This window comes from Gossypium raimondii, chromosome 10 (genome assembly GCF_025698545.1).
Source record: "Gossypium raimondii isolate GPD5lz chromosome 10, ASM2569854v1, whole genome shotgun sequence".
Taxonomy (NCBI): domain Eukaryota; kingdom Viridiplantae; phylum Streptophyta; class Magnoliopsida; order Malvales; family Malvaceae; genus Gossypium; species Gossypium raimondii.
The window spans coordinates 48,226,795-48,237,625 of NC_068574.1; the positions used below are offsets into that span (position 1 = coordinate 48,226,795).

A 10,831-nucleotide genomic window follows, 5' to 3' on the forward strand; every position below is an offset into this window, starting at 1 on the left:
TGATGTCGTTTGGTTTAAAGAATGCTGGGGCAACATATCAAAGAGCCATGGTAGCCTTGTTCATGACATGATGCACAAAGAAATCAAGGTTTACATTGACGATATGATTGCAAAATCCAGAACGGAGGAGGAACATGTGCAGGTCCTGAGAAAGTTATTCCTAAGACTGAGAAAGTTCCAGCTCAAGCTTAATCCAACGAAATGCACCTTCGGAGCTAAGTCAGGAAAATTGTTGGGTTTTATAGTCAGTAAAAAAGGAATCGAGATCGACCCAGATAAGGTCAAGGCGATACGAGATTTACCTCCGCCACAGACTCAGAAGGAAGTTCGAAGTTTCTTAGGGAGATTGAATTACATTGCTCAGTTCATTTCACAACTAACTGAGAAATGTGATCCCATATTCCGTCTTTTGAAGAAACGTAATCCAGGTGAATGGGACGAAGAATGCTAGGATGCTTTTGACAGGGTAAAACAGTACTTGTCCAATACCCCGGTACTATCGCCACCTAGCCCCGATAGGCCATTGATACTGTATTTGACGGTGTTTGACAATTCCATGGGATGTGTGCTAGGCCAACATGATGAGACAAGAAAGAAAGAAAAAGCGATATACTATCTCACTAAAAAAATTACTGATTGTGAAATGAGATACTCGCCTATTGAGAAATTGTGTTGTGCTTTGGTCTGGACGACTCGGAGACTCAGGGAGAACATGTTGTGCCACACAACTTGGTTGATTTCAAAATTAGACCCTTTGAAGTATATGATGGAGGCGACCGATTTGAATAGAAGGATGGCCAGGTGGCAGATTTTGCTTTCCGAATTTGACATAGTCTATGTGAGTCAGAAGGCCGTGAAAGGGAGTGCAATAGCTGACTTTCTAGCTAGTAGAGCCTTGGAAGATTATGAGCCATTGAATTTTGATTTCCCAAATGATGACTTGATGTATGTGGCAACCACTAAAGAAGATTCTCAAGTGGGTCACATTTGGAAGTTAAACTTTGATGGAGCCTCGAACGCTGTGGGCAATGGAATTGGGGCAGTCTTAGTATCCCCAAATGGAGATCATTATCCTTTTACTTGCAAATTAGATTTTGATTGCACAAACAACATGGCAGAATATGAAGCATGCATCATGGACATTCGCGCGGCTATAGAGCGTGAAATCAAAGTGCTAGAGGTATATGGAGATTCTGCATTGGTAATATACCAACTCAAGGGTGAATGGGAAACGAGAGATCCCAAATTAATTAGTTACCAAAAGTTGGTTCTCAAATTGATTGAAAAGTTTGATGACATTACTTTCTGCTATCTTCCACGAGATGAAAATCAAATGGCTGACGCGTTAGCTACTTTAGCCTCCATGATTAAAGTGAATAGACAGGAGGACATGAAGCCTATCCGAATGAGCATCTATGAAACTACAGCTCATTGTTGCAATATTGAAGAAGGAGAAAAGGATGACAGCCCGTGGTATCAAGATATATTACGATATGTGAAGAATCATGAATATCCTGATCAGACAGCTGAGAATGATAAAAGGACTCTGAGAAGACTAGCCATTGATTATGTCTTAGATGGGGAGATCTTATATAAAAGAGGGAAGAATCAGGTACTATTAAGATGTGTGGACGCTGTGGAGGCTAAAAGAATCTTGGAGAAGGTCCATGAGGGTATTTGTGGAACGCATGCCAGTGGTTTCACAATGGCTAGACAGATTATGAGATTCGGGTACTATTGGTCCACTATAGAAGGAGATTGCATCAATTATGCCAGAAGGTGCCATAAATGCCAAATTTATGGTGATAAAATGCATGCGCCTCCTTCACCTCTTTATGTTATGACTTCTCCATGGCCTTTTTCCATGTGAGGTATGGATGTCATTGGCCCAATATCACCGAAGGCTTCTAATGGGCATCGTTTCATCTTTGTGGTTATTGATTACTTTACTAAGTGGGTGGAAGCTGCTTCATATGCTAATGTCACAAAGTCAGCGGTCAGCAAGTTCTTGAAAAAAAAGATTATAATCCAATATGGAATGCCTGAAAGAATCATATCTGACAATGCGTTGAATTTGAACAACAGCTTAATAGCGGAGGTCTGTAGTCAATTTAAGATTAAGCACCATAACTCGTCACCGTATCGCCCAAAAATGAATGGTGCAGTGGAAGCTGCCAATAAGAATATTAAGAAAATTGTGGGGAAAATGACTGAGACTTATAAGGACTGGCATGAGAAATTACCTTTTGCCCTCCTTGCTTATCGAACCTCAATTAGGACTTCCACTGGGGCAACGCCTTTCTCCTTGGTTTATGGTATGGAGGAAGTGTTACCTATTGAAGTTGAAATCCCTTCTCTCCGAGTGTTGCCTGAACTAAAGTTAGATGAAGCAGAATGGGTCCAGTCTCGGTACGATCAGCTAAACTTAATAGAGGGAAAAATGCTAAAAGCTATCCAACACGGTCAGATGTATCAGAGGCGAATGATGCAGGCCTACAAAAAAAAGGTTCGTCCAAGAGAATTCCACGAGGGGGACCTAGTATTGAAAAAGATCATTCCTATACAAAAGGATTTTAGAGGGAAATGGATGCCAAATTGGGAAGGTCCATATCTTGTAAAGAAGGCCTTTTCCAGAGGAGCTTTAATCTTGAGTGGGATGGATGGTAAAAACTTGCCAAACCCTGTAAACTCAGATGCAGTCAAGAGGTACTTTACCTAAAAGAGGAAGGATCAAGGTGAAAACCCGCAAAGGGCGCTTTGAGTCCTTAAAAAAAATAGAGAGAAAAAGAGAGGCCAATGTGAAAACCCGCAAAGAGCGTCTTGAGACCAAAAGGGATTTGAGTTGAAAACCCGAAAAGGGCGGCTCATATTTTGATCAAGATAGGACATGAGGTGATCAGAGTAGCTCAAAATTTCGATCGGGGCATGTGGTGATCTTGTTATGCCTGAATTAACAGGAAAGGGGTATGCGACGTTTAGGGCATCGATAGAGTGCTGTAGATCTTCTAAACACATGTCTTCAGAAAGTTTGTACAGAAAAGCTCAGGCTGCGATATCTGGGGCACATAGTCTTCTTACTATTTATATTGAACTTATTGTCCCTGGAATACTTTATTCTTTGCTATTATTGGAATACTTTATTCTTTTCAAGAAATTTGTTCTCAATCAGTTTTTTATATATATACATACTTCTCGATAATTTATTCACTTCGAGCTATCTTATTCATATCCAGTGTCAATCTTTTGCAAGCATGTTGCATTAGAATGATGATTAATGGACTGACAAATTTTCACAAGGGAAGTTTTGCATATTACTCTGGAAGTTTCTAAATAATAAAGTAATCTGAAACAGGACTATTGTTTAGAATATACCAAGCTTAAATGATGAAATTTCTAAGAAGGAAAAGTCTAAGTTGAGACTATCCCTTCAGATATCCCTTCAGATTTTGTTGTCAGAAGTATTGATTGAACAAAGTGACAAGATGTCATGTTGGTGATAAAGCTTCAATCACTAAGCAATAAAAAGAGGTTTCCTTGGAGAAGCGAATCATTCATTTGTGTATAGGCATTTGGTTTGACACCTTGGGAATGGTGTAAAGGGTCAAAAAGTCTCACATCCTTGAATTGCAATAGGAGAAGATTGAGGAAGACCAGGTTTTTCTACCCTTGGGTTACAGTGGGAGAAAAATGGTACAAATTTTGTGTCCCAGTGGATTAAACTTTGAAGTTTATAGTGAGACAATCTGATTAAGTTTTGTTTTGGATACTGATCGAGCAGGAAGGTGTTATAGCACGTCAGTGATAAGACCTTAATAAACTTCGAGTAATGACAACATAGGAGATAAAAAAAGGATCATTCTAAAAAAATGACAAAAAAAGAGAAAAGAAAAATGACATTCTGCATTCATGCAAACATATTCATGCATGCCTAGTTAGGAGCATTTGATTCACTTTGATCATGGCATCCCAATCATTAGGCATAATTAGGTTCATGCAGGTCTTGTTCCCCAAAGAATAGACCATTGAAGATTGCAGATCCTGTCTCCCTAAGCAGTAGCGGAGCAGAGACGGCGAATCTTATCTTCCCAAGATAGTGGAGAAGCAGAATTAAGCCATTAGTCTTATCTCCCTGAGCAGCAGTGGAGTAGGTTGAAGATTGCAGATCATGTCTCCCTAAGCAGTAGCGGAGTAGATCGAAGACGGCGAATCTTATCTTCCCAAGATAGTGGAGAAGCAGATTTAAGACATTAGTCCTATCTCCCCGAGCAGCAGTGGAATAGGTTGAAGATTGCAGATCCTGTCTCCCTAAGCAGTAGCGGAGTAGATCGAAGACGGCGAATCTTATCTTCCCAAGATAGTGGAGAAGCAGATTAAAGCCATTAGTCCTATCTCCCTGAGCAGCAGTGGAGTAGGTTGAAGATTGTAGATCCTGTCTCCCTAAGCAGTAGCGGAGCAGGTCGAGGACGGCAAATCTTATCTTCCTAAGATAGTAGTGAAGCAGATTTAAGCCACCGGTCCTATCTCCCTGAATAGCAGTGGAGTAGGTTGAAGAATGTAGATATTGTCTCCCTAAGCAGTAGTGGAGCAAATCATGGATCTTATCTTCCCAAGTGGAATGGATTGAAGCACCAATTCCTATACCTCTGAAGATGCGGTAGGATGGGATGAGGCTACTTAAAGAAGAGGAGCACCAAGGTCCAAGCACGACCGGGAAAAATTGGCCATTTTTAAAGTCTTTGCTCCATTCCCGTTACACGACAACGAGCAAAGAGGGGCAGCTGTAATAGGCCAATTTTGGCCCAATCCAATATAAACCAAATAAAGTCCAAATAATAAATAAAAACACCCAAATTACCCAGTCCAATAACCTAAAAAAACTAACCCTAGCCCAACACCAAACTAAAAACTAAAAAACCCTAGGTAGCAAAGTCCTTAGCCGCCGCAACTAGTAAGGTCTCCAGCCGCCGCACGCCTCGGAGCCGGCCATCACGCGCGCCGCTTCTCCGCACAAGCCACCACGTGTGTACCTGCAAAAGGGACTGGGAGAGTCCAAAACCAACACAAACAATGTAAAAAAATAGAAAAAATAGAGAATTTTTGGGCTATATAAACACCCAAATTTATGTATTTTGATACTTACGAATGAATCAAAAAGAAAATAAGAAAAATCAGTTCAAATATCGGTCTTTTTCAAAGGTAGTTTTTTTTATATATTTTTCCAGCTTATTTACTTATTTTTTATTTTTTATTTTTTTTAAGAAAAACCGAATGTAAAAGGGTAAAAATCTTACCTTTTCTGCAAGAGAGGTGCCGATTCCGATGAAAATCAGCGTTCCATGGGCTCGGGAACGAAAAAATCAAAAAAATGATGACTTTTCATTTTTCGCTCTAGTGGATGGTGGCGCTGTCATTTGGTGGCATGGCCACACGGTGGTCCGGCCACGAGTCATGGCCGGATTCTGGAAAATATTTGAGGGGCTGAGAGGGAGTTGAGAGAGAAGAGAAAGTTTTTTTAAAAAAATGAAGTTACAAATGATTTTTTTAGTTTTTTTAACTTATATAAGCACCTCAAAACGACGTCGTTTTGGGTTTGGCTTCTGACACCCAAAACGGTGTCGTTTCAGCCCTTTGACCCGCGCGGTGACCCGACCCAGGGGGAGGATCCGCGTGTTTCACTTTGATGGTCTATTTGCGCATTAGGCCTTTCCGTATTTTTCAGTCGTTTCAATTCAGTCTTTTTTATTTTTTTATTTTTTTAATTTATACTCATAATTTTACTTCAGTTTCAATTTGACCCTAATAAATGGCACGTTTCAGAGGATGGGGGATATTGTCCCGATGGGTCCCTCTAAGTTATTTGTGCCTTTCAATTGGGCCCTTTTCTTTTTTTTATTCCCGATTTTTATCCCATTTTTATTAAATTATAATTTAGTCCTTTTTCCTTTTTTTATATAATTTCAGCGCTATTTTATTTTAAGTTTTTTATATTTCGAGGAATTTAGTTTTTTTTCTCTGTCTTATTTCTAATTTTGTTTTATGTTCTATTTGTTTTATTTACTCCTTTAGTTTTTTTCCATCATTTTTTTATGTTTTTATTTTGTTTTATTTTATTATCATTCTAATCTTCATTACTGCTATTGTTATTATTATTATTAATAATAATAATAATAATATTATCATTATTATTATTATTAATTATTATTATTATTATATTTTATGACGATTTATCTAACCCTTTTGCATGCATAATTTTGCTCTATTTATATCACTATCATATATTATTATTTTATATTACATTATATTATTTTATTTTTCCTTTAAACCCAAAGATAACGCATATATTTTGATGTGTTTATTTTACGTGTATGTTTTTGAAATTCATGTTATATATATTTTTATGTCTTAAGGATTTATATGAAAGTTTTATATAATATTGTTCTATATATACATGTACAATTTATATTAAAATACATTTATTCTTTAGATATATTATGATTTGTTTGAATTATTGAATTTTTTTTATATGAGAGTTTTCAAAATATTTGGCGCTCGAAATTCTCGAGGAGATTGTGCCCTAACTTACTGGGCTTCAATTTTTTCCGTTGGATTTAAATAGCCGAGTATCATTTTTTTATAAAATTGTAAACTTTTCAAGACTTAAATTGACTCTCGAGAGTTAAAAGGGTTGTGTCCTAACTTACTGGATGTGACATTTTGTTATCTCGAGACGAGTTTTTTAACAAAAGCAAATTATTCATTCGACCTTAAGACATTAAATAATTAATTTGGTACCAATTTTGGGCATAACGAGGGTGCTAACCCTTCCTCGTACGTAACTGACTTCCGAACTCGTTTCTTCTAAAACTCGTAGACCAAAATTGTTTTCAGGTGATCCAATCACACCTCAATAAAAGATTGGTGGCGACTCCAATTTTTATTTTTAAGTCGAAACTAATTTTTTTGTTTTCAAAAAGCGGTTTCGACATGCCATGTTATTCATAGTTTATGCATTTTTAGGGGTTCAGAATTTGTTTTCCTTCCTGATTTCTCCATGAATGAATAGCCTCGTTTTGATACACATCAAGCAAACCAGACATACTCACGTGGCATTATCTTAAATTCCTTATTTCTTTTCCTTTTTCTATTTAAAAAATAAAAAATATGAAAAATAGTGATAGAAGTAATTGGAACCTTCAGATTAGGAATTAGATTATATTTTGTTTCCTCTATTCAAAAAAGCAGACAAATTAGTCATTATATGTTAGATCAAAGAACAAACTAGTTCTTTTGTTAAAAAATCCATTCAAAATTTAAACAATTAAAAATATGAAAAGTCACGTGATAATATTTAAAAATTAAAAATTCAAAAATAAATACTTTTTATAATTATTTAAAAATCACATCTAAGATGAACCTTACAATCATATGTTGAGGTTTATCCTAGACATAGTTTTTTTAATTATTAAAATATAGAAATTTATTTAAAATTATAAAGAATTATTAAAATTATTAAATTTATTAAGAATTAATGAATATTTTTTAAAATTATTGAAAACAACATCCAAAATGAACCTATACAAATGGTTGTCAAGGCTCAAATGAACATGAACAATCATTTATCCAAATTCATTCTAAAGTGGTTTCTTAATTAAATAATTATACAAAATTATTTAAAATATTAAGAATTATAAATAATTTTAAATTTTAAATTTATTAAAATTGTAAAAACTATATATACACATGTAGCATGTTTAATAATTCAAATATATATATACATATGTGTCTTCTTAATCATGTTAATATTTTCAATTAATCAAATTGATGATCCCAATTTGATTAAGATCTTATAATTCATTTTTTAATATTTCTTATAATTGTAATATATATACACGCACATATATGCACACAAAAGTAACCTTTCATAATATTTTTTAATTAATTTTATTATTTAAAATTTCTTATAATTATTTAAAATTTTTAAATAATTTTGTATAATTATTTAAGAAATTGTTCCAAAATAAACTTGGAAAATCATTTGTTTAAGTTCATCATGGACGTTGCATTTAATAATTTTAATGATTTTTATAATTTTAATAATTTTAAATAATTTTCTATAATTATTTTAAAAAATCATGTTGAAGATGAACATCAACAACCATTTGTCTAGGTTCATCTGAATTAGACAATCATTTGTCCATGTTCATCTTGGATGTGATTCTTTAGATAATTTATTTATTTTTAAGTTTTTTAAATTTTTCGCATGTCATTTGTCGTTGTCTAGTTGCTCCGCCAGTCATATCATCACTTAATAATAGAAATGGATGAAATTTTTAACAAAATGACCAATTTGCTCTTTGATTTAATGTACAGTGACTAGTTTGCTCATTTTTTAATAGACGAGGCAAAATGCAATCTGACTCCAAGTACAAGAATCTCCATGGTACTTACTCAAAAACCACTAATAAATTTTAATAAAAATTACGCATAATGATAGTTGTTTCTCTTATGGTACGACAGATGCACTTCTTAATTTGTTTGTTCTAAGGTTAATTTAACTTCGGTACCTAGACACACTTGATGAATAGATTTTGATGCAACAACTCACATAGTGTGTCTATGTAAGGTTATCAAAACTACTAAAAACTAAATCATGGTGAAAGATACATCTATGTGGGCAACGGTAATTTGGTAGACATTGAAGCAATAAGAACTTTTAAATGATGATGAATAAGAACAAGATTTTATTTGGGTTTGAATGAGACTTTTGTTGTATGTTTTTAGGCGAGATTTTATTTCCATTTCAACATTGAACAAATTTGATTATTCTTGTTCATTTGGAAAGGAAAATTTTAGTCTTTTTCATAATTCAAATTTGGTTGGTTTTGGGTCTTTATTAGGTTATGATAATCCATATTTACTTGATATTATTTTTTTATTTAATGAATCATTGCATACTACCTTAATAGGTAAGAAATGAAAATTAACCACTAAGAATTTGGTTTTGTTGTGGCATAAGGGATTAGGACTTGTCTTTAAAAACGAAATTGAGAACTTGTGTCCAACGATATTCATGAACCCTTTAACTTTTTAGATACACTAAAAGATCTATAGGATACAAATTTTACAATCTCACTACTAAGGTTATTTTTAAGGCATATAATGATTGTTCTTTGAAGATGAATATGTTGATATTCCTCAACGCATTCCTTTAATTGCTATTGACAATGATCAGAAACAGTCTATTATACCTGATATTGTTCACATAGCAACTCTTGAAAAAGTCAATGTCGTTGAATCTCATAGTCAAGTATAAGAAATTGTTTTAGAAGAATAAACTCTACAATCTCAAAAACCAATACCATTAAGAAGATCTACTAGAGAAAAAAAATAATTTCAGATATTGTATTTCTCCAAAGAACATAAAGTTGACTTTGGAGTGATGGAAGATGATCCAATCAACTTCCGTCAAGCCATGAAAAGTAATGAAGAGATAAATTTTATGAGAGAATGATGTGTAGGACATTGTTCCATTAAGGTGTAAAACCCATTAGTTACAAATGGATATTTAAAACCAAAAGGGATTCAAAAAGCAATATGGAGAGGTATAAGGCACGTCATGTTGCTAAAAAATTTACCTAGAAAAATGTATCTATTATAAAAAGACTTTCTATACGATTGCGAAAGACTCTTTCAGGATTATAATGGCTTTAGTGGTATATTTGACCTTAAGCTACATCATATGGATGTCAATATTGCGTTTTTCAATGGTGAGACATTGATTAGACGATTTATATGATGCAACTAGAAAACTTTGTGTTCGATGATGCAAAGTTAATGGTTTACAAATTAAAGAAATACATCTATAGGCTTAAGCATGCCTCTCGTTAATGATATTACAAATTCCACTAAGTGATTATCTCATTCGGTTTAGAGATGAATTTGGTTGATGATTGTATATACCACAAGTTTGATGGGAGTAAGGTTCTATCTCTAGTTTTATATGTCGATAACATATTGTTTATAAGTAATAAGTTTAGCTTCAATCAATGCCCCAAGAATAATTTTGAGATTAAATAAAAGCAAAAGGTTCCCTATGCTTTAGCTATAAGGAGTCTAATGTATGCTTAAGTTTGTACGCGTCTGAATATTACATACATTGTTGGATGTTGTGCAGATATTTGAGCAATTCGGGCATGGATCATTAGAAAGTGGTCAAATGATTCTTACGTTATTTTTAGAAAAATAAAACATTACATGACCACATACCAAAGATCTGATAAGTTAGAGATCTTCAAGTATATAAACTCTGATTTTGATGGAACATGGATGCAAAAATTTTATTACTAGGCTACAAATTGTGACAATAAATGGAAATCATTTATTCCAATAACAATAGGAACACATCAAATTCAAAGCAAATAGACATTAAATTATTGGTTGTTAAAATAAGAGTTCAGAGTAGTCAAGTATTTATAAAGCATATTGGGACAAACTCCATGGTTGCGGATCCGCTTACTAAAAAACTACCACTCGAGGTTTTTAATTAGCATATCACTCATGTGGGTGTAATTTCATTTAAGGATATTTGGTTTTAGAAAGAGTTTGTAATTTTAAATTATTTTTGTTGTAGACACATTTTCGATTATTTCATTTTAAAGATATCATAAAGTTATTTTTTTGTAGAATAAGGTTTATTTGGTTTCTCCACTGTCTTATTTTGGTTAGGTTTGATCTCACAAAGGTTGAACGATGACCAGTTGGAAATAGATTTGTTTAGATCACATTACATATAATTTACATCCTACACATTTATACTTGATCTATGTCATTT

The 10,831-nt window shown here is 33.8% G+C and overlaps 1 protein-coding gene across 1 annotated transcript; it reads left to right on the forward strand.

Moving 5' to 3' along the window:
• Positions 1–1,111: 1,111 nt before the first annotated feature.
• LOC105775545 (uncharacterized) lies at positions 1,112–9,313 on the forward strand. The gene is made up of 2 exons (XM_012598056.1): positions 1,112–1,673; positions 9,177–9,313. The coding sequence occupies exons 1-2, from the start codon at positions 1,112–1,114 to the stop codon at positions 9,311–9,313; spliced, it is 699 nt and encodes a 232-aa protein (XP_012453510.1).
• Positions 9,314–10,831: the final 1,518 nt, after the last annotated feature.

Bases quoted from the DNA above. Each gene is read 5' to 3' on its own strand.
- LOC105775545 (XM_012598056.1), top strand. From the start codon at position 1,112: ATGGCAGAATATGAAGCATGCATCATGGACATTCGCGCGGCTATAGAG. The intron at 1,674-9,176 runs GTATTTGTGGAA...TGTTCTTTGAAG, and splicing joins CTTGGAGAAGGTCCATGAGG to ATGAATATGTTGATATTCCT.